The sequence below is a fragment of the Notamacropus eugenii genome, chromosome 2, assembly GCF_028372415.1.
Source record: "Notamacropus eugenii isolate mMacEug1 chromosome 2, mMacEug1.pri_v2, whole genome shotgun sequence".
Classification (NCBI taxonomy): domain Eukaryota; kingdom Metazoa; phylum Chordata; class Mammalia; order Diprotodontia; family Macropodidae; genus Notamacropus; species Notamacropus eugenii.
Genome location: NC_092873.1, coordinates 34135946 through 34158499, shown reverse-complemented (window position 1 = coordinate 34158499; position 22554 = coordinate 34135946). Strand labels below are relative to the sequence as shown.

At 38.3% G+C, this 22554-nt stretch overlaps 1 protein-coding gene across 3 annotated transcripts in view; it reads left to right on the top strand.

Annotated features, from left to right (window-relative positions):
- KLHL2 (kelch like family member 2) overlaps positions 1–22554 on the top strand; it is a 135792-nt gene that overhangs the window by 8959 nt on the left and 104279 nt on the right. For all 3 annotated transcript variants that reach the window (XM_072639732.1, XM_072639733.1, XM_072639734.1), the window contains exon 2: positions 8232–8357. In XM_072639732.1, coding sequence (XP_072495833.1) covers positions 8232–8357 — 126 coding nt within the window. The remainder of the gene's footprint in view (positions 1–8231; positions 8358–22554) is intronic.

Genomic DNA, 22554 nt, shown 5'->3' with positions numbered 1-22554 from the left:
ACTCTCTACAAAGGATTATCTTGTACAGGGAATATCATCCTTCACTCCCATTGTAATTGTCCAGTTTTGAGGAAAAGAGTGGTCTATTGTGTACAGTAGGTAGGAGGGAGAGACAGAAGTGGAGTTAACTGCTGAGCTTTTTACAGCTATGTAGTTTAATCATACTGCAGTCCTATAGTCACTCCCATCAACCTCTCTACCTCAGACATCTTCATCTCCTCTTCCTATCTAAACTTGAATGCCATCTGCCAAAACAAATCAGTCCTAGCAGGAGGAGAGGGATGATATGTGTAGTACCTCCCACTCCCCTCTCCTGGGTTCAAATTATGTCTTTTCATTTGCCAAGTCACTGCAGAGAGCTTGGGCATCCCCTCTGCTTTGTTCCTAGCTGCTAGAGTTTGGCAATATAATTTCCAGCAATGATTTTTCATATAAAGCAACCTTGGCTGGTGGAATTTGTTAGGGATGGAATTTTGTTCTGTTTTGGTTTTGGCCCATATGTGATGTTCTGAGGCTAACTAGCCAGTACAAGATGTGAGATCACCCTGTTACCCTATTCTAAAAGGAAGGTAAAGGCCTCTTAAGTAAGGGGAAATCTCTACTTATTCTAGGACTGTGGTACTTGTTCTTACCAGAACTTCTGATATCCCCATACCCTGAGCAGTACGGTCTACTGATCAAACATAAAACCAGGAACACTTACCATATAGAATCATGGAGTTGGTCTGCCAGCACTGAATCTAGTGTTCTAAGATTAACTTTTGAGTCTATAAGCAACACATCCTTCTCTCCAATTATATAGTATAAGGACTCTTTTCTCAGTCTCTATTTGTGCTGTTTGATTGCTATTAAATGGTTGGTATTAAATCTGACAGTCTTTCCTTTGAATGATCTGAAATCTGGAGAAGAGGTGTCTGTCCTTACATAATTTGCAGTTTAGTAGTGAAAATACAACAGGTATATAATGATAATGCACATTTTAAAACTTTACTTCCATATAAAGTCATAAATATCAGACCTGTTGGCACAAGATGCACCCCAGCTTTCTTACAGATCTGGCTGAAGCCTGCAAGTATAGGTAGGTAGGATGTACTGAAAAGACATCTAGGTATGTGCGAAAGAACTCAAAGCAATAATTACCATGTCAAGGCGTAGAGAAAGGTGGGGGGAGAACTGGATTCAGACTTCTGAGTCCCTGATTCAAGATTTGGCTTAACCATTTGCTAGATGCACAAGTCATTTAATTGGTCCAAGTCTCAGTTTCTTCATTTGGATAGGGATTAGACATGTGCTTTCTCTGGTGTGGGACATTCACCCTGTCAGTGCAGATTAGCACCTTCTCTTCAGCTAACAGTCTTAGAGAGATGCCTAGAGCCCTCAGAGGTTGTGACTCGGCCGACACAGCAATTATGTGTCAGGATGGAAGTTGGACCTAGGTCTTTCTGGTTCTGAGGTCAACTCTCTATCCATTATGGCACACTGCCTCTTTCTCCCTCCTTCCCCTCCATGCTTTCTGTCTCTCTCTCTCTCATCTCTCTCATAAATCTTAACATTTCTATCTCTGTCTCTGTGTCTTGTCTTTATCAGTTTCCTTCTCTCTCTTTCTCTTTGACTCTCTCTTTGTGTCTCTGTCTCTCTTTTTTCTCTTTATGTTTCTTTCCTTTTCCCCTTAGCTGGAAAATAGGGACAATACTTCTACCTCCTGCCTACCAGGATTGTTTTGAGGGATAAACTCTGTAAAATATCTTATCAATGAGAGTTAATATGGATGGTTTCTGAAAGACAAGCAGAAACTGAAGCGAATGAACTTGGCCGGTATTTGCAATTATCAATGAGATGACTCATTTTGAACAAGGGAGTCTCATATCTCATGATGAGAGAAGGAGAGTCATGAAAGGTGCTACTCATTGTAGAGGGTGGACATCAGCTCCTGGCCACTGGACAGACTATACCTACTGTGAAGTGAAGGCCACATGTCAGACATTGCATCCACATTCTGTCATGTGGAAAACTGTACCAGAAAACCCATCATTTCTATTCCTGTATCCCTTCTTTCTAAAGCAGGGCTGCCCTCAGGATCTAAATTTGTGCAGTAGATCCATGATCAATTCTACCAAAATTTATTAAATGATTCCTGAGTGCCTGGTATGGTGCTAGTGAATAAAGCACCAACCTTAGAGTCAGGAGGACCTGAGTTCAAAGCTGGTCTCAGATACTTGCTAGCTGGTTTCAAAGAGCTTACACTTACCAGGAACTTGGGAGTGGGAGGGTGGAAGTGGGGGGATAGAATAACAAGGATAGAGCAGCTATACAGGCAAATAAATACAGGTTATAAATGTAACCCACAGCTTAGGCTCCCAAGCTCTAGATGCACATGTGGATTTACATCTGGAAATGATTGCAGATGCAATCTAATATAAACTCTGTATTTTATAGGTGAGGAAACTGAGGCCCAGGATCGTGAACCGACTTGTCCAAGGTCTTTAGGCATATTTAATTTAATTCAAGGAAGAATTCTGAAGTGAATAATGGCCTTTGCTAATTACTAAAGATAGAAAGATGAAATAATTTCTTACCTTTAATTTACAACCCAGTAGTCAGGATATAACAAATAAATACATAATTACAATACAAGTTTTAAGTTTTCACTTAAAAGTTATATAAAGTCATAAATCCAAAGGAGATGTGGACCTATTGGATTATCTTCTTTTTTCTCTCTGCTAATGCACGAGGAATCAAATGAGGAAAACAATCCTTAACCACAGCTTCAGAAGACTTTCTTCTAGCTTTGGGTTGTTACTTATCAATTCACTTCTAGTAGACAATAATCAATCAGAGGGAAAGTTTCAGGTTTCTGTTTGTAAAGCATTATTGCACCGTGACCCTTATCCTGGAACGTCATGCCCCTTCTGTTTCCTTTCTCTCTGGATGATTGGGTGATATGACATACAGACAGTCAGAAATGATTCTACATATTCTGAAAAAAGTAGCATTTTCCAATAAAATATAGCTGAGCTATGAAGTGAAAAGAACACTGACGTCTAGATCTAGATAGTGGTTCTTCCTCGTAAGTAGATTTGTGACCTAGGACAAACCATTTAATGGCTATGAATCTCAATTTCTTCCTCTGTGGAATGGGGTTGATGGTATTCACATTGTCCAAGTCTTCTATACTAACTTCTATTACTAACTCTTTTGTACCTAATAGGAGGTATAGAATATGCTTTGCAACGTATAAGTGTATATGATTATTAGCATTGCCTTCAAAAAAAAACTGATTGGAAGGAAAAATGTCCTTGGACACTCACTGTATAGCTTAACAGGGTCAGCCTATCAGAAGAGAGCCTTTGGCATGGTGAGTGGCACTTTGAGTAGATACTTTATAAAAGATTTATAGAAGGAGATGGATAAGTATGCTGCAGGATAAGGCATGTAGGCACCCTCAGAATGAGATCACTTTCAGGGTCCATTGCTGTCTGTAAGTTTTATGTTGCTGTTAACTATCTTGGGTTTGGTTTCTGCCCATTTTAATTTCTAACAGTTCTAATGCAGGGGCAACATTTAAAAAAATTTTTTTTGCATATGAATGATGAGCCCCCCAACTTAAATTCCACAATAATTAGACATTTATATAGAGAGCTTTCTGGAGGATTTCTGTCTTCATCTGCTTTCCTGGCCCTAGAAAGAATGAAATCAGAAGAATTAGGAATGGGGCAAGGGGATAAGTAACATGGAAGCATATCTCTCTGTTAGACTTCTCTTCATCCCTAGCTCAGGATGTGGGTTCATCCCTTGCCCTTGTCTTTCTGCTGAGGTCAAGTTCATCCCCTTTCTTATCTTCCTTTAACTGCAGAGGGTGTAGCAGCCCTCATGCCAAAAGGGAAAAACATCAGGAAAACTGTTGGTAAATTAATGGTCCCCAAGGAACTCCTAAACCTCCTCTTAAGCCTCCCAGATATTGCCCACTTCAGTATGGAGGGGCTCTGCACTGCCCACTTGTTGATAAACTTCAGCTGAATTTCTATGCTGAAGCTGCTGCTGTTTAGGGGAAGGGTAATCATTAGGGAGAAGAAAGGCCAAGAAGGGTTGGGGAGATTGATGTGAGAACATTTAAAGAATGTATTTTCCCTGCCAAATTAGAGTATGGAGAGGAAATAAGAGAGTTAGAATGTAAGCCTCTCTGAGGGCAGGCATTGTCTTGTTTGATTGTATTTGTATCCCCAGTGCTAAGTAAGCATAGTGCTTGGCACATGGTAAGTATTTATTTAGTGTATTTTCATTTATTGATTTGTCTTTATTTTTTAGGTTTTATTTGTCACCTTAATTTTTTTTACTGCCCTTTTCCTTTTTTTTCTTTTTTAAGATAGTTGGGAAGATGGTGTGTGTGTGTGTGTGTGTGTGTGTGTGTGTGTGTGTGTGTGTGTGTGTGTGTGTGTGTGTGTGTGTGTGTGTTTTGAATAATGTGAAATGTTCTGGATCGTTTGAAGTATGAAATTCAAGATCAATTGAAGTTACAATTTGGGGAGGGGGACAGGAATGTAGATTTGCTTCTAAAAATGTTGGCTAAAGGGCCCTGGAAGGGTATAGCAAAATCTAGATTAGATTTGTAAAATTTGTTCAGACCTTGATTTCATTTTTGGCTTAGTTCGAAATGTCCTCAGAGTATAGCAGAAGGAAGTTTGTGAATCGGCCTCTCTAGTTTAAAAGTCTCCTCATCTGTGAAATAGGTGTAATAAAGCCAGGCTTGGACACACTCCTGTAATCCTAGCAGCTAGAGAGATTGGGACTGGTGGATGGCTTGAGCTTAGAAGTTTTGAGCTGCAGTGGTCTATAGCTACTTAGGTATCCACACTTAATGTGGCAGCAATGTGAGGAGCCTCCTGGGAGAAGGGGATCGTAAGGCAGCATAAGGAGGGGCCATTTGGCCCATGTTGGAAAGAGAATATATCAGAATTCTCATGCCAGCTCAAAATTCCTATGCCAGTTAATGATAGGGTGGTTTCTGTGAGAGACTGCTATGCCTCCAGCCTAGGTAAGGAAAGTTCCAGTCTCAAAAATCTTTTAAAAAAATAAAATAAAATGGATATACTGATAAGTGTAGTAGCTTTGCAGGGTTATTGTGAAGCTCAATTGAAATTATGTTTGGAAATGTTTTGCATACCTTAAAACACACTGCAGCCACTTTAAAATTTGTCTTAAAGGGAATTGATCTATCATACAACCTTTTATACAAATCCAAATTGTATATGCTCATAACTCATTGGCATTTTTAAATTAATCAATTTTCTTTCAGCATTCACTTTTATAAGATTTTGAGTTCTAATTTTTCCCCCATCTTTCCTATGCAATCTGATAAAGGCTATACATGTACAATCATATTAATCATATTTGCACATTAATCATGTTGTGAAAGAAGAATCAGAATAAAAGGGGAAAACTGTACAAAAGAAAAAAAGAGAAAATAGTATGCTTTGATCTGCATTTAGACTCCATAGTTCTTTCTCTGGATGTGGATAACATTTTCCATCATGAGTCTTTTGGAATTGTCTTAGATCCCTGTATTGGTCAGAAGAGGTTAGTCTAACAAAGTCAGTCATCACACAGCATTGCTATTACTGGGTACAAAGATCTCACTTAACACAGTATCAGTTCATATAAGTCTTTCCAGGTTTTTCTGAAGTCTGCCTATTCATCATTTCTTTTCTTTTTGTCAGTTTTCTTTTTTTTAATTAATTATTTTTAATTTTCAACATTCACTTCCACAAGATTTTGAGTACCAACTTTTCTCTCCATCTCTCCCCTCCTCCACCCTAAAACAGCATGCATTCTGATTACCCCTTCCCCCATTCTGCCCTCCCTTCTATCACTTCACCCCTTCTCTTATCCTCTTCCCCTCTATTTTCTTGTAGGGCAAGATAGATTTCCATACTCCATTGCCTATATGTCTTATCTCTCAGTTGCACGTCAAAACAGTTTTTAACATTCGTTTTTAAAACTTTGAGTTCCAAATGCTCTCCCTTCCTCTCTCCCCATCCATCCCCCTTGAGAACGCAAGTGATTTGATACAGGTTACACATGTGTAGTCATGTAAAACACTTCCATAACAGTCATGTTATGAAAGACTAACCCTCCATCCTATCCTGCCCCCCATTTATTCTGTTCTCTCATTTGACCCTGTCTTTCCTCAAAAGTGTTTACTTCTGATTACCCCCTCCTCTCATTTGTCCTCCCTTCTATTATTTCCCCCACCCCTTATCCCTTTCTCCCTTACTTTTCTGTAGGGTGAGATAGATTTTCATACCCTGTTGAGTGTGCATGTTACTCCCTCCTTAACTTAGCCAAATATGATGAGAGAGAAGTCCACTCATTCTCTCTCACCTCCTCCTTCTTCCCCTCCATTGTAAAAGCTTTTTCTTGCCTCTTTTATGTGAGATAATTTACTCCATTCTATTTCTCCCTTTTTCCTTCTCCCAATTCCCTCCAACTACCCTAATACTGAGAAAACTCAAGGGTTACAAATATTTCTTTCCATGTAGGAATATAAATAGTTCAACTGTTTCCTTATGATTTCTCTCTCTTGTTTACCTTTCCATGCTTCTCTTGATTCTTGTATTTGAAAGCCAAATTTTCTATTCAGTTCTGGTCTTTTCATCAAGAATACTTGGAAGTCCTTTATTTCATTGAATGTCATTTTTTTCCCCTGAAGGATTATACTCAATTTTGCTGGGTAGGTGATTCTTGGTTTAATCCTAGCTCCTTTGACCTCTGGAATATTGTATTACAAACCCTCTGATCCTTTAACAAAGAAGCTGCTAAATCTTGTGTTATCATAATTGTGTTTCCACAATAGTTGAATTGTTTCTTTCTGGCTACTTGCAATAATTTCTCCTTGACCTGGGAACTCTGGAATTTGTCTACAATATTCTTAGGAGTTTTCCTTTTGGGATCAGGAGATGATTGGTAGATTCTTTCAATATTTATTTTATGCTCTTATTCTAGAATACCACGGTAGTTTTCCTTGATAATTTCTTGAAAGATTATTTATCTAGGCTCTTTTTTTGATTGTGGCTATCAGGTAGTCCAATAATTTTTAAATTATCTCTCTTAGATCTGTTTTCCAGGTCCAGCATTTTTCCAGTGAGATTTCATACTGTCTTCTATTTTTTTTTTATTCTTTTGGTTTTGTTTTATAACTTCTTGATTTTTCATAAAGTCTTTAGCTTCCACCTGCTCCATTCTAATTTTTAAGGAATTATTTTCTTCAGTGAGCTTTTGCCTCCTTTTTATTTGGCCAATTCTGCTTTTTAAGGCATTCTCCTCATTGGCTTTTTGGATCTCTTTTGCCATTTGGATTAGTTTATTTTTTAAGGTGTTATTTTCTTCAGCATTTTTTTGGGTCCCCGTTAGCAAGCAGTTGACTCTTTTTCATGATTTTCTTGCATCACTCTCCTTTCTCTTCCCAATTTTTCCTCTGCTTCTCTTACTTGATTTTCACAATCCTTTTTGAGCTCTTTCATGGCCTGAGATCAATTCGTATTTTTCTTGGGCGCTTTGGATGTAGTTTTGACTTTGATGTCTTCTTCTGATTGTATGTTTTAGTCTTCCTTGTCACCAAAGTAAGATTTTATAGTCTGAGTCTTTTTTTCTGGAGTTTGCTCATTTCTCCAGCCAATTACTTGACTTTTGAGTTCATTGTTAAAGTATTTCTCTGCTTTCAGTAGGGTTGGGGGGGGGGTATACTCTCAGCCACTCAATCCCCCCACCATCTGTGGGCATAGAGCTCCAGAAATAGCTGCTGGTGCTGCCACCGCCACTGCAGCTGCCACCTCATTATTTCTTATGGAATGTATTCCATTACATTCATATACCACAACTTGTTCAGTCATTCCCCAATTGATGGGCATCCCCTTGATTTCCAATTCTTTGCCACCACAAAAAGAGCTGCTATAAATATTTTTGTACATGTGGATCCTTTTCCTTTTAATCATTGACTGTTTTGAGGCAGTATAATTTTGATTTATACTATTGGGGAGAGTGCCCATACAATAACCTTTTTAAACATTCCCTTAAATGTGAAGATAATGTAATTAATGCTTTCCTTTTCCTTGGCTGGGAGGGTGGATGTGTGAAGCATTTTTACAGCACCTTTTGTATATAAAAGCTGGAGAAACAGGAGCTGCCTTCTCTTGAGTAATGACTTCTGGTTGGTTTTGTTTTGTCTTTATTTATAGGTGCCCAAAGCAGAATCCTCAGAAACCTCTGGATGCAAAAGATGATAATACAGAAAAACACTGCCCAGTGACAGTGAACCCTTGGCACATGAAGAAAGCTTTTAAAATCATGAATGAATTAAGAAGGTATCATATGCATTCAGCTCTGGGGTCTTCTTTGCTTTTCACTTATTTGCCATCATTATTGTTTTCTTGTTATAAGGAGAATGTGGAGCACACAGATTTCAAGAGAAGAATCTTGTTAAATTAAAGAAACAAGCACCAAAGTATGGTGTGAAAAGTGCTGTTTTGAGACTCAGGAAAATCTAGGTTTGAATCCCACCTATGGGGAGAATCTTTAATTCTCTCATCTACAAAATGGGGCTGATGACAACCTGTAATAACCACTTCAGAGAACTATTACAGGATCAAGTGGATAATATACATAATATATGCAAGTCAGTTATTTTAAGTAATAATAGTAGCACTGGCTCTTAAGCTGGGGTGTATGAACATCTTGTTTTTCCTTAATATATTGATAATTACTTAAACATAATTGGTTTCTTTTATAGTCCAGTGTATTTTGTTTTATCCATATAAAAACATTTTAGGTATATAAAGACAGTAAGGACAGCTAGGGCGATGCAGTGGATTGAGTGCCAGACCCGGTGTAAGGAAGACTCATCTTTTTGAGTTGCCAGGCTGACTCTGGACAAATCACTTAATCCTGTTTGCCTCAATTCCTTACCTGTAAAATGAGCTGGAGAAGGAAAGGACAAACCACTCCATGATCTGCAAAGAAAGCCCCAAATAGGGTCATGAAGAGTCAAACATGATTGAAAATCACCGTTTAACAACCACAGCGAAAACATTATTTTAAGAAAGATTCCAGAGACCTCATCAGGTTTCCACAGGGGTTCATGACACAAAAAGGGTTAAGACCTCCCAGTCTAAGGACTTCTCTTTATAATGTCAGCTGAAACTCATTGCCAAGAACATATAAGAATATAGAGAGTTTCTTCTCAAAACTCTCTCATTGGTAAGGTGTTTCAGATACCTTGATTGATGGTAGAGAAAAGGATTATTTTAGCAGGGTGATTAAAACATAGTAAGCTTTGGGGATTAAAAGTACAGCGTGCTCCAACTTTAAAGAAAAATCAAACTGGATAATCAAATTGTTGTAGCTTTTTGAAAAGGGCTATTTTTTTTCTCCTCAGTTTTATATGCCCATTGATGTCTGTCTAAAACAGGGTTTCTTAACCTTTTTTTTTTTTTTTAACTTGGGCAGTTTGGTGAAGCCCGTGGACTCCTTTCTATTCTCATGTTTTTAAATGCATAAAATAAAGTACACAAGATGACAAAAAAATCCAATTATATTGAAATCGTTATTATCATAATAATGGTGACAAAAATTTATGTGGACTTTTGAGGTCTGCAGAGCACTTTCTGAATATCTCCGAATTCTTTCTGAATATCTTTAAAAGGTGTGATTCCATGTATGGTCAGTGCTAGTCACTAGGTCTGATTGGGCTCTTTTCCTTTTTAATCCTGTTTTTAACAGCTATGGTATTTGGACTGTAAAAGAGTAACCATGAAGGATACTGAAAAGAAGTTTTTTAAAAAAAACCCCAAGGATAGGTGATTTGATGACCATTGTTGTTTTGTCATTTTCAATTGTGTCTGACTTTTTGGTCTCCCCATTTGAAATTTTCTTAGCAGAGATATTGAAGTGATTTGCTATTTCTTTCTCTAGCTCATTTTATGCATGAGGAAATGGAGGCATACAGGGTTAAGTGACTTGCCCAGGGTCACACAGCTAGTAAGCATCTGAGGCCAGTTTTGAACTGAGGAAAATGAGTCTTCCTGACTCCAGACCCAGCATTCTATCCACCTAGCTGCCCCTTCATTGGTATAGGGAACTCCCTAATAAGGCCACTCTCTCTATCAGTGTAGACCGTTTCTATAGCTAATAATCTTAGAGGACTCTGAAACCAAGAAAACCTGGGTTCACATCTCCTGACATATACTGGCTGTGTAAACCTAGTAGGCTCTAACTATTACCATGACTCTGAGGGCATTATTTGCTCAGATTTTCCGTAGCCTGTTCCATGAGGTGTGACTCATTAAGTCTGCAAAGTTTCTTGTAAGGTTTCCTTTGTGGAGTCGTGTCTTAGGTCTCTCCACACCAGAAGCACCATTTCTGCCCCATTTCAGGCACTGAGAGTAAAGATATTGAATTGTACCCCATGTCCTGAATTTGGGTCAGTTACGCTAATTGCTACTTCTTGAGTTTCTTGATGCAAGTGAAGGATGCTGACTTGCCAGAGAGAAACTGTGTGAATTACATCTTCCAGGCTGTCAATAAGATGTCAGACCAGGGCCTCTCCAACAGGGTAGAAAAGTGATAGCATTTTCAGCTTTAGTATGAGATTATTCTGTTATAGAAAATAAATTGGTTTTAGACTGTTAGAACTAATGTCATTTCATGGGGATCATAGATTTGGAACTGTAAGAGTCTTTAGAGGTAGAGTCCATCCCCCACATTTTACAGATGAAGAAACTGAGGTATAGAAGATTGAAATGACTTGCCTAATAATTAATATTAATAGCTAACATTACAACAACCAAACAATAATAGCTAACATTTATATAGTGCTTATTGTGTGCCAAGTGTTGTGGTAAGTCCATTATGTCATGATACTCACAACAGTCCTGGGAGGTAGGTTGCTATTATTTTCCATTCTACAGATGGAAAAAAATGAGACTAACAGAAGTTAACACAGCTAGCAAGTATCTGAAGCTGTATTTGAACTCGGGTCTTTCTTGACTCCAGGTCCAAACTTAAGTCCACTGTGCCATACTCACTATAATTCGTCAACATCTTAGTGGTTCTGAGGTCTCTCTCCTTACCTCCAAGAAATATCCCACCTTGCCTCATGTCATCTATTTTGAGTGCTTCTCAAAACTAACATAGAAATCTCTGAAATTTGCTATTTGTTGCACAGCTGAAACTCATTAGTTACTTCCTGGCCTTGCAACAACTTCCCCTAGTCAGGGTGGTGGTAGCTGAAAGTGATTTCCTGACTTCTGGGAAGGGACAACTTCCCCTTCGCTACTTACAGAAGCTTCTCCAGATTCTGGTCTCCAAGTAGGGGGTAGGGAAAGGGGGAGGTATTGCAGGAGGAGGCATGTTCTACAGACCAGCTCCCTCATTTTCTTTATTTTTAATTTGTATTTTGTTTTTTCAATTAAAAAAACATTTAATTTTGCCTCCCACATAACACCACCCCTGCCTGTGGGGGGAAAAAATAGAAAAACAACACCCAGCAATAAATATACAGAATCAAGCAAGACAAATTCCCCCACTGGCCATGTCCCAAAATCCTTGTCTCATTCCCTATCTTAAGGCTTTCATTGGAGCCATGCATTGAAGGTCATTGAAATGATTGATTAGAGCTCTTAAGTCCTTCAGAGTTTGTCTTCACAGTGTTCTGGTTGCTATATAAATGGTTCTCCTGGTTCTCCTCATGTCCCTCTGCCTCAGTTCAAGTTCATCCAAAGCTCCCCAGGTTCCTCTGATGCCACCGCTTTTGTAATTCCTTTGCCACGTTAGGATTTCTTTCTATTCTGTTCCACGATTTGTTTGGCCATTTCAATTGACCTGACATCCCTTTAATGTCAACTCCTCTCCTACTGCAAATGGAGCTGCTAGAAATATTTTTGTACTTGTGGCTCTTTTGCTTGCCTTTCTTTTCTCCTCTCCCTCCGCTTCCTTACCTCTCCTCCCCTTTCTTCCCATCTTTTCCTTCATATATATGTACATGCAATTTGCATTTTTATTTCTATCTACACACATAAAATTTATATATATACAAACATGTTTATAAGATGCATGCATGCATATATACATGTATAATGTATATGCGTGCATAAATGTATAAAATTATATAAAATAAATATACATACATGAAAAGTCTAGACACACATACACACACTCATGCTCACATACAGACACACATACCCCTTGTGGCAAGGTGGTACAGTAGATAGAATGCCAGGCCTGGAGTCAGGAAGACTCCTCCACAATATAATATGAAGCTGTTGCTTGTAAAATGAGATAATTCATCAATGGAGATAATATACATAAAGCATTTACTACAATGCCTAGCATGTAGTAGGCACTATATAAAGACATTCCTTCCCTTAAATGCCAGAAATGGTTTCCTGTGATCATGATGATTCATCAGTTGAGTAAATGCTGAATCCCTACTGGGTGCTTACTTCTGCATTTGAGGTCAAGAGAATACCAACAGGCCTTGTGAATAAGGAAGAGAGCTCACTTAAAGAAAGGAGACACATGAAGGCAAAATAATTAGGGGAAAGTAAGTGATTGGAACAATGATTGTTATAGGACTGAAGCATAAGGAGTCCCCTAAGGGTGCAGTCCATAGAGAGCTGAACCTGGAGTCAGGAAGACCCAAGTTCAAATTCAGCCTCAAACACATACTGTCTATGTCACTAGCAAGTCACTTCATCTGTTTGCCTCATCTGTAAAATGGAGAGAGTAATAGCACCTACCTCCTAGGGTTGTTGTTGAGGATCAAATGAAATACTAATTATAAAGTGTGCAGTGCCTACCACATAGTGGTAGCATACTTAAATGCTTATTCCCTTACCCTCCTTTTCCTCTGGTGGAAGGGTTATTTGGGGCTGCAATAGTTAGAGGAAGTGGGACTTTAGCTGGACCCTAAAAAGAATTATAGGATCGCAGGCTCATAGGTTTGAAGCTAAAAGGGACCTTGGAGGTCAATCTTTTCATTTTACAGAGGTGAAGGGACTTGTCCAAGGTGATAATAGGTTGTAGGTGACAGAGTGGGGATATGAGTCCAGCTAATCTGACTCCATATGCAGCCCTGTCTGTACCACTTCATGGGATTGGAAAGATGGAGGGGAAAGAGAAGGGAATTCTAGTGATGGGAAAGTAGGAAAAGGGAAATCTTAGTCTGGAGAGAATGAGAAAACAGACAGTCATAGAGCACAGAGAAAATGGAAAGTGGAGAAAAAGTATGATGAGGTTGTTAACATATAACCAGCTGAGTGTTAGGTGTCAAGATTGGAGTTTGGATTTGTTTCTACAAGCCATGGGGAGCTGTTGATGGTTGTGGAGCAGGGGAGTGATAGAATGGAAATGATTATTTTAGTAGAATGTAAACTTCTTGAAGTCAGGGAGTGTTTCACTTTTTAATTTCTGTCTCCAAGGCCTGGTGTGGTACTTGACAATCAACAGACTGCCGATCAAAAAGCATTTACTAAGTGTCTACCACTAGTATACAGTGCTAGGTACTGGAATTACAAAGAAATCAATGAAACAGTCAAGGAGCTTATGTAAATTCAAAATTGTAGGTGCTTAATAAAAGCTTGTTGATTGGTACTTCAGGAAGGATTGGAACAGTGAGTTTGTGAGAATACATGTAACTTAACATGAAACTTGCCAAGCCTTGTGCAGGGAACGATCATGTTCCTGGCTGGACTTCATGTGTGTAAAGGCACCCTGGAGGATAAAATAATATTAATGATAATAATAATAGCTAACATTTGTATGGTACCAAGGTTTGCAAAACAAAACTCTTTATAGATGGTATCTCTTGATCTTCATAACAGCCTTATGAGATAGGTGCTGGTATTCTATCTCTACTTTACAGATTAGAAAATTAAGGCTGAGAGAATTAAGTGATTTGCCTAGGGTTATATGTGTGTGTGTGTGTGTGTGTGTGTGTGTGTGTGTGTGTGTATGTCTAGGGCAAAATTTGAGCTATCAGTCTTCTTGACTCCAGGTCTGTCTCTCTCTCTGCTATGTCACCTGTCTACTAAAACAAAGCACAAAGGAAGACCCCTAAACTCAAAGAGCCTGCCCTACATAGAAAACTCAGTTTAAACTCTGCAGAACTTAATGATACTGTGGGGGTTGGGGTAAAAGATGAAATGATTGAGGAGACAAAATTTGAGCTTCTGAAGCATATTGATTTATCAAGCGATGCATGCCAATGGCCCAACAAATTGGGACCAGCTGTCTTCCTCAACTTAGGGCTAGACCCTGAATTCGGGAGAACATAGATTTTTATACATTAAAAGCAATTAATCAGATAAGGCCAATTATTATTAGTTAAGAGGAAACAGTTAACCAGGCTATATGCAACATTAGGTAATCTGATTTCTAACTGGAGGAAAGATAGGGACTTTCCAAATTGGGAGAGGCAAAGTGAACAGATGAAATTCCCTGAATGTAGAAAAAGAGGTGTCCCACTCCTCCTTAGTGTCCATATACTGTCAAAGAAACATGGAAACAATAACTAATTGATCAGTGTGGATGAGATAAGACATACAGGTTACTTGAGATGTATAATTGTGAGAAAACTTGCATCCGTCTTTGGATCTGACTGGGTTTCTGATCAGCACATTCAGGTCCTTAGTTAAGGGTCTCTAAGCAGTAGGTAGAGGTGATCCAGATTCCTAGGTATGCAGGGCTAGGTTCAAACAATGCAGCAGAGTCCTCTCACAATTCTCTCAATTGAATAGTTTTCTTACAAGACAAAAATTGGACTAGACCCGTAATTGAATGAAAAGGAAACTGAGCTAGCTCTAGAATTGAGTCATAAGATGAAGTCAGTGTGGTTCACCCAGTTCCCACCACTTGCTGCTCTAATTTCTTCAGTACCCAAACTATCAGATTTGCTTTGGCAATTATTATTGGGTAATGAACTGGAAGGCTGATGCCATGGTGTTCGGTAGGTCAGTGGTGGATGGGAGCATCCTGCTTTAGCCCTTTATATTGTGTCTGTCTGTGCTGGGGTTCACTGCAGCACATAAACAAAAGAAGCCTATCTTTCCTGTGCACCCTGGCTTTTGGTCCGATGTTGAAACATGCAAGGATACAGAATTGTTTTTCGCTAATTGCTTCACCTTTAAAACTTTCTTCTCATTATCAGTTTAAAAAATATTCGTGGAATGTATTTTCATAATACTATTCCAGTGATGAGGATAAAAACTTGATAATGACCAGGTACTTCAGCCAAATCTCCTAGGACTAACTATAGCCAAGGCCCAGCTTTCTGGATAACTGGAAGCAGGGATAGTTTGGACAAATGGTTCACAAAGGGTCATTACTTTCAGCCTCTTTTACAGCCAATCTCAAAAAACTACTCACAAGTCACTTTTGTTGTCTAATATGAATGACCCTGGGGAGCTGATAGACAAGTGAGCTGTATACAGATTAGATGCTCAAGGTCCACCCCAGAGCATATTCTAGCAAAAGTGAAGCCTTAGGATACTCATAGTCTTCATAGAATCTCTAACAAGACTCCAGATCTAACAAGATTCCCCAAAATCAGACTATATTGAACCTGTTCCTTCATGTGGCAGATAGATTAGTGGAAGCTAGACCACTTGGTTTAGGATCAGGAAGACATGAGTTCAGATTCCACTGTCAACACGTAATGTGTGATTGGGGCAAGTCACTTAATCTCTCAGAGCCTCAGTTTCCTTATCTGTAAAATGAGGATAATCACAACATTTTCAAGGTTGTCATGGGCATGCTCCCCCTTCTTTCTGGCAAGATTAAGCCAACAGAAAGAAGGGGGAGCATGTTTGCTTTTATTTATTTTTAAAAATATTTTACCTGCACCTTTTATCTTCATAGTAGTCATTTCTAGATATACTCTTACCTCTCTATCCTCTGTAAAATGAGTCTTCCTTCATAAGAAAGAAAGTTGAGTAAAACCAACCAATATAGCATCTGATAGTGTATACAACATTCCATTCCCAGAGGGAGCATTCTCCTTCTTTTCTTCCTCCCTCCCTCCATCCATTATCATTATTCAGCATTTTCTTTCATTTTAATGTTTTTTTATTTATACTATTATCATCATGGTATATATTCTATTGGCTCTTCACTCTACATCATTTCATATAAGACATTTTGTTAGATTTATTAGATTTTAAATATTTTCCCCCAAGAGGCCACAGGATGATAATTTGTATGTACATTGAGAAAATATGTATCATGAAACACTCTTCCATTATATTCCAAAAAATTCTACTTCGTTTTTCTTCAGTGTACTAAGCACCTGCTATGTGCCGAGCAGTATCCTAGGCAGTGGACATACAAAAAGAAAGACTCAAACCATCCCTACTCTTAAAAAGCTTGCATTCTGATGAGAAAGTCACTTAATCTTTCCTATTCTATTCAGCCTTGTTGTTTTCCTTACTTTTTTCCAAAAAATTTATGATTTCATGAGCATGGACAGGTTCTACTTCTGCTGAACCACATTAGATGCCTTCTGTGCATTATAAACAGCTTTCATGAGTTGCTATGGCCAAAAAAAAAAAAAAAATCAATCATTGGCTAACTGGGCTTCTGTCAATGAGTCTTTCCAAATCTGGGGAGAGAGTTCCTCCAGTAACAGGCATATGAGTCTTTTCCTGAGTCATAACTAAAGCCTTTCCAGCTTCACTGGTCCAGCCATAGCTTCCTTTCTGTTGGCATTGACTACCAGGTCACCTTGAAACCATGTCACATATGGACTATTTGTGCTTGAACTATGGTAGAGCCTTCTGAGTTCATATTGGTCTGGTTAGCCACAGTCCAACACATTGTACCTTGACTCCAATGTAGTGATGTCATTGTTCCTTTTCAAACACAAAGGACAACTACTATCTCCTGATAGCATCATTTGAAGGCCATTATTTAGTAAGAAAGATGTGTCAATGATTCTCCATCCAGTACCCTTCATACTATACATCTATATATTGGGCTGAATCTCAGTGTTAGGCCTTCAGAAACTTACCCATCTAGTGAAAATATAATTTATCTTAGGATAAGCACTAAGCATAGTTGCAAAACAAAGAATTCCTGGAATGGAGGTAAGGGGAGTCATACCATGATGACACTTCTCCTGTCTTCTCACCGTCCCGGGAAGGACACACTGGAAGGAATATGTGTAGCAGACACATAAGAAAAAGCACCAACTCTTCCACACAGGTGTGTCTAAATCCTTCCTTGCTTGCCAAAGACTTCCATTGATCAGCTCCTCTCTAACTGCCAATCAGAGTGAATCCCAAAGACAGTAGGGTCACAACCAGTCTTAGATCTGCCATCCTCCCTTCTCTGTAAATACCTGAGTTACATATCATCTCTCTAGGGTGGAAATATTATGAAGCAATTTATGTTCCTATTGCCTCCATGGCTCTGTGTTGCCATAAATTCTGCTAACATTGACATTCCTTTTTTACATCATCATCATACAAAAATTCTGACTACGTACAAGGCTTGGCTGATGGCCAGGTGTTCTAACTACTGTGCCATTGCTTATAACAATACAGCATCACATAAGAGAAAGAGTACTGCTCAACTGGAGGACTGGACATTGTGAGACTTGGGCTTGAACTCCAGCCCTACCTTGACCTAGAACAAGGCATCTCACTAGGAATTTTCAGGTTTTAGAGGAGATAATTTCTAAGGTTTCTTGCCATCCTTGGCTAATGAAATGTAGTTGCTTTGCCACTAACTTTCTTTGTGACCTGAAGTTTAAGTCCCTTAACTCTGTTGAGTCTTAGTCTTTTCTTTTTAAAACTGGAAGTTTCGACCAAATAAATTATGTTTACTTCTTTAGCTGGTTCTAATTTGTGGTTAGCTTGCTATCCATCATAATGCGTTTATCTGTTTCTGCTGCAGAACCTATCTTTTGTCCTTATATCTATGTAGGTTTATTTATTTCAAAGGTAATTGTTATGGACCAAAAGTTCCCTTCCAGCCTTAAATCTAGCATATAGTAGGTGCTTAATAAATGCTTATTCCTTTCTCTCCACTCTTCCCCTCTCCCCCACCCTGCTTCTAACTAAAAGTCTTTGACAACATAAAACTGATTCATTAAGCTTGCCCAGAAATATATGTATGTGTGTATAACAGATATATGTGTGTATGTATATATGTATGTATATATACATATATACATATGTATATATATGTGTGTGTGTGTGTATATATGTGTGTATGTATATATATATATATGAGAGAGAGAGACAGAGAGAGACCCCACTTGGTTCCATGACATATAAAAGTTCTTAGTGAAAAATACAATATACTATTCCCTCATAAAGAAGGATCAAAATTAGGGTTCTTTTAGTAACATCTTTAAAATATAATTTTAGTTCAACTTCCCCCCCCCCCGTTTTTTTTTTTTGTTTTTTGTTTTTTTTTTTTTTACAAATGTGGAAACTGAAGCTTAGTGAAGTTTAATAACTTGCCCAATGTTGCCCCAGTAGTAAAAGGCAGAGCTGGTCAAAATGAGGCTCTCTGTCTCAAAAACAGTTGTTTTGTCCATATAGGGCAGCTAGGTGGTGCAGTGGATAGAGCACCAGTGCAGGAGTCAGGAGGACCTGAGTTCAAATCTCACTTCAGACACTTGACACTCACTAGCTGTGTGACCTTGGGCACATACATACATACATACACACATACATACACACACATATCTGTTATACACACATATATATATTCTGGGCAAGCTTAATGAATCAGTTTTGATGTTGTCACAGACTCACTCTTTTAGTTAGAAGTAGGATAGGGGAGAGGGGAAGAGGGGAAAGACAGGAATAAACATTTATTAAGCACCTACTATGTGCTAGATACTGTACTAATCACTTTAGAAATATCATCCCCATTCACTGAATTAGAGTAGACCCTGACTTTTCATGGTACACCATTTGCATACAAAAGAAATACAATTCAATAGAAATTTTCTATGCACCCATGATATGCAAGGTACTATGCATACTCTGGGGATACAGACAAATAATGAAACTAAGTCCTTGCCCTTAAGCAGTTTACATTCTAATAGGAGGGTATGAAATGCATAAATATAAGTAATTCATTGATGAAAGTAATTAAAATAACTTAAAGTGGGAGAGAGCAAAAGGCAGCCATGAGTTAGTAGAGAGTGCCCTGAATTTGGAATCATGGGTCCCGGGCTTGAAATCAATCCTACCTAAACATGCAGCAAAGTCATTTCACCAAGAAATTTCAGGGTTTAGAGATGATTGCTAAGGTTTCTTGCCATCCTTGACCTAGTAGAATGGAGCTTTTTTCCAAAGCTTGTTTGGCTTCCCCATTTTTGGAGTGAGTTGAAGTGATAAGCTTAAAGTATACTTGTCCTCTCCCTTCAAGGCATCATTTCACTGATTTAAGGTACCTAAGGGAAACTGCAAAAAGCTTAGTGAGCTGACCTTGGAGTTGGAGACGCCTGGGTCCCACAGGTCCCCCTGACATGTTCTAGCTATGTGACCCTCAGCCAGTCTCTTAACTTCTCCTTCACCCTGGCAACATTCAAAGACTACAAGAAGTCCAGCCTGCATTGGTAGAGGAAATTTCCCCATTGGGAGTTCCCTATAATAATGAAATCCCAGGTCTGGTCTTAAAAAGAAAAACAAAAAACCCAGAAATTGCAGTGGCTATGATACTCTTTGTCACTTGATGTTTTCTTGTAGGATGTTGTCATGTTCTTTTGTCTGCATATTCACTCCTCTCTGATAAAACTTCCTTGAGGGATTGAGCAGCTGGACAAAACTCAAGGATAAAGAGAAACTTCTCTGAAAAGGGTTGTGAAGTATAGCCTTCTAGCTTAACTGTCTGCAGGGCTGTTTTTTGAGACCATCATGGTACGGTGAAAGCCAGTGTGGCAGAGGGAAAAGACTATATAGGACGTGAAGCCACAAACTCCTGATTCTGCCTCTTCATAGCTTTATGACCAATCCCTGACTTCACTTCTCTTTCGTCCATCCTTCCTCCCTCCCTCCCTCCCTCCCTTCCTTCCTTCCTTCCTTCCTTCCTTCCTTCCTTCCTTCCTTCCTTCCTTCCTTCCTTCCTTCCTTCCTTCCTTCTTTCCTTCCTCCCTCCCTCCCTTCCTTCCTTCCTTCCTTTCTTCCTTCCTTCATCTTTCTCTCTTTTCATTTATTTAGCTATCCACTCATTCATTTAGCTATCAGTTTATTTATTTATTCATTTAGCTATCCATTCATTTATTTATCTGTTCATTTATATTCCTTCATTTAGATATTTATTTATTTGTTCATTCATTCACTTAGCTATTTATCCATTCATTTATTCACTTACTCATTTAGCTATATTATTTATTTTTCTCTTCATTTAGCTATCTATCCTGTCTATTCATTTATTTTTAGGGCCTTAGTTTCCTCATGTGTCCAAAGGGACAATCATACTTGTAAAGGTTCCTTGTCTACATTTTGCTTTAAAACTATAAAGTTTTTCTTTTTGCTATACAGTATCCCCCTGTCTAACTAGAATCCTCAGAAAAGTAAGCAAATTTTTAAGTGAAGATTTAAGTATTGTGAATGCCCAAACTTTTTAAAAAAAACCCACTGCCATTTTAGATTAAAATCTTAACAAAATGTAACAGTATTTTCTACTTTCTTAAATAGATATTGAACATAATTCCAGTTTTTTCACATTTACTCAGTAATAACAATATGAAAATTCATTTTTATTCTCTGCATTAATAACAGAGTTCTTTGTGTACTTTTGAGTTTCTTTGTCTTTTCACTGGGATGTCAAGACAGTCGGTAGTTAACTTTTGTTATCATGGTTCCTCCCTCAAATTATTCTCTCTGTCACTTCTACCACCTTCTAATCTATTAAGGACTGAGGAACCAGATAAGTTTTCTTCATCAGCAAGCATTTATTAAGCACCTGTTAAGTTCCAGGCTTCTCTGATAGATACTGGGAATGCAAGAAAAAAGCATAAAATAATTCTTACTTGCATTTTAATGGAGGAAACAGCAAGTGTGTATATGTGTGTGTGTATAACATATATACAATTTGCATATGCACATGTATTTATACATATACACATATAATATATGTGATATACACACAAATACATATATATACATATATACATTTACATATATAATAGTATGTGATATATATAACATATGCATGTAACATGTGCACATATATAGTATATATAATACACGCAGATACCCATATACCTATTTATACATGCATGCACGTATAGATAATATAGTGATACAATATATACATATATAAACACACATATGTGACATACGGACATCATATACATGTATACATGTAGTTATGCATATACGCAATGTGATATCTACACACATAAATATATTTATATAGCATAAATATAAAAATGAATAGCTATATAATGCTTAAATGCAGAGTACTTGAATACAAGGTACATGGGGCACTAGCCATTGGAAGGATCCAGAAAGACTGTGTAGAAGATGATGGTTTTACTGCTTCTTAAAGAAAGTCCATTGACTGTGAGGCAGAGGTGAGGAAAAGAGATGATACCTGAGTTTTGTCTTTAAAGGAAGAGAGGCATTCCCAGAGGAAGAGATAAGGAGGAAAAGAATGCATTTCAGGCATGTGGAATCACCAGGGCAAAGATGTTGAGGTGGGAAATGGGGCATCCTCATGAAGAACAGAAAGGCCAGTTGGGTTGGCTCACAGAGCATGGGAGATGGAATAATCTCCAAGTAATGAAAAGCTTTAAAAGCTAAAAACTGGAGTTTATATTTTATTTTAGAAGTAATTTAGAAGTAATCTAGAATTGAGTCAGAGAGTGATATGGTCAGATCTGTGCTTTATAAAAAATTATTTTGTAGCCACACATAGGATGGGCTAGAGAAATAGGAGACTTTAAGTAGAAGACCAATTAGGAGGCTGTTGCAGTGATATAAAGTGAGAGGTGATGAGAATCTGAACTCAAGTGGATGCTGTATGAGTCAGAAAGAGTTGGGTGCTAGAGATGCTGTGGAGGAAGAAATGGTAAGATTTAGCAACTGATTGGGTATTTGAGGGTGATGGAAAGTGAGAAGTTGGGGATGATGCTGAAGCTACAAATGTGGAAGACTAAGTGAAAGGCAGTGCATTTTCCAGAAATAGGGAAGTTTGGGAGACAGTGTGCTTTGGAGTTGGATGGGGGAGACGATAGCATCCAGTTTGAAATGTCAGATGGGCAGTTGGTAGTTCAGAATTGAAGCTCGGGGAATAGATGGGCTGGATGTAAATATCTGTCTTACATGGGAGCTGATGAGGCTACTGAGAGAAAATAGGCAGCCTAGAAGAGAACTGTAGAGAACACGACCCATGTCATAGGTCATGATTTGGGTGATGAGAGACAAAAGGAGACTGAATAGTGATCACAAAGGTAGAAGAACATGGTGGGAGTGATGTCACAAAAACCTAGAAGGGAAAGAGTAAATAGAAGAAAATGATGGCGACTATGTCAGATGCAGCACA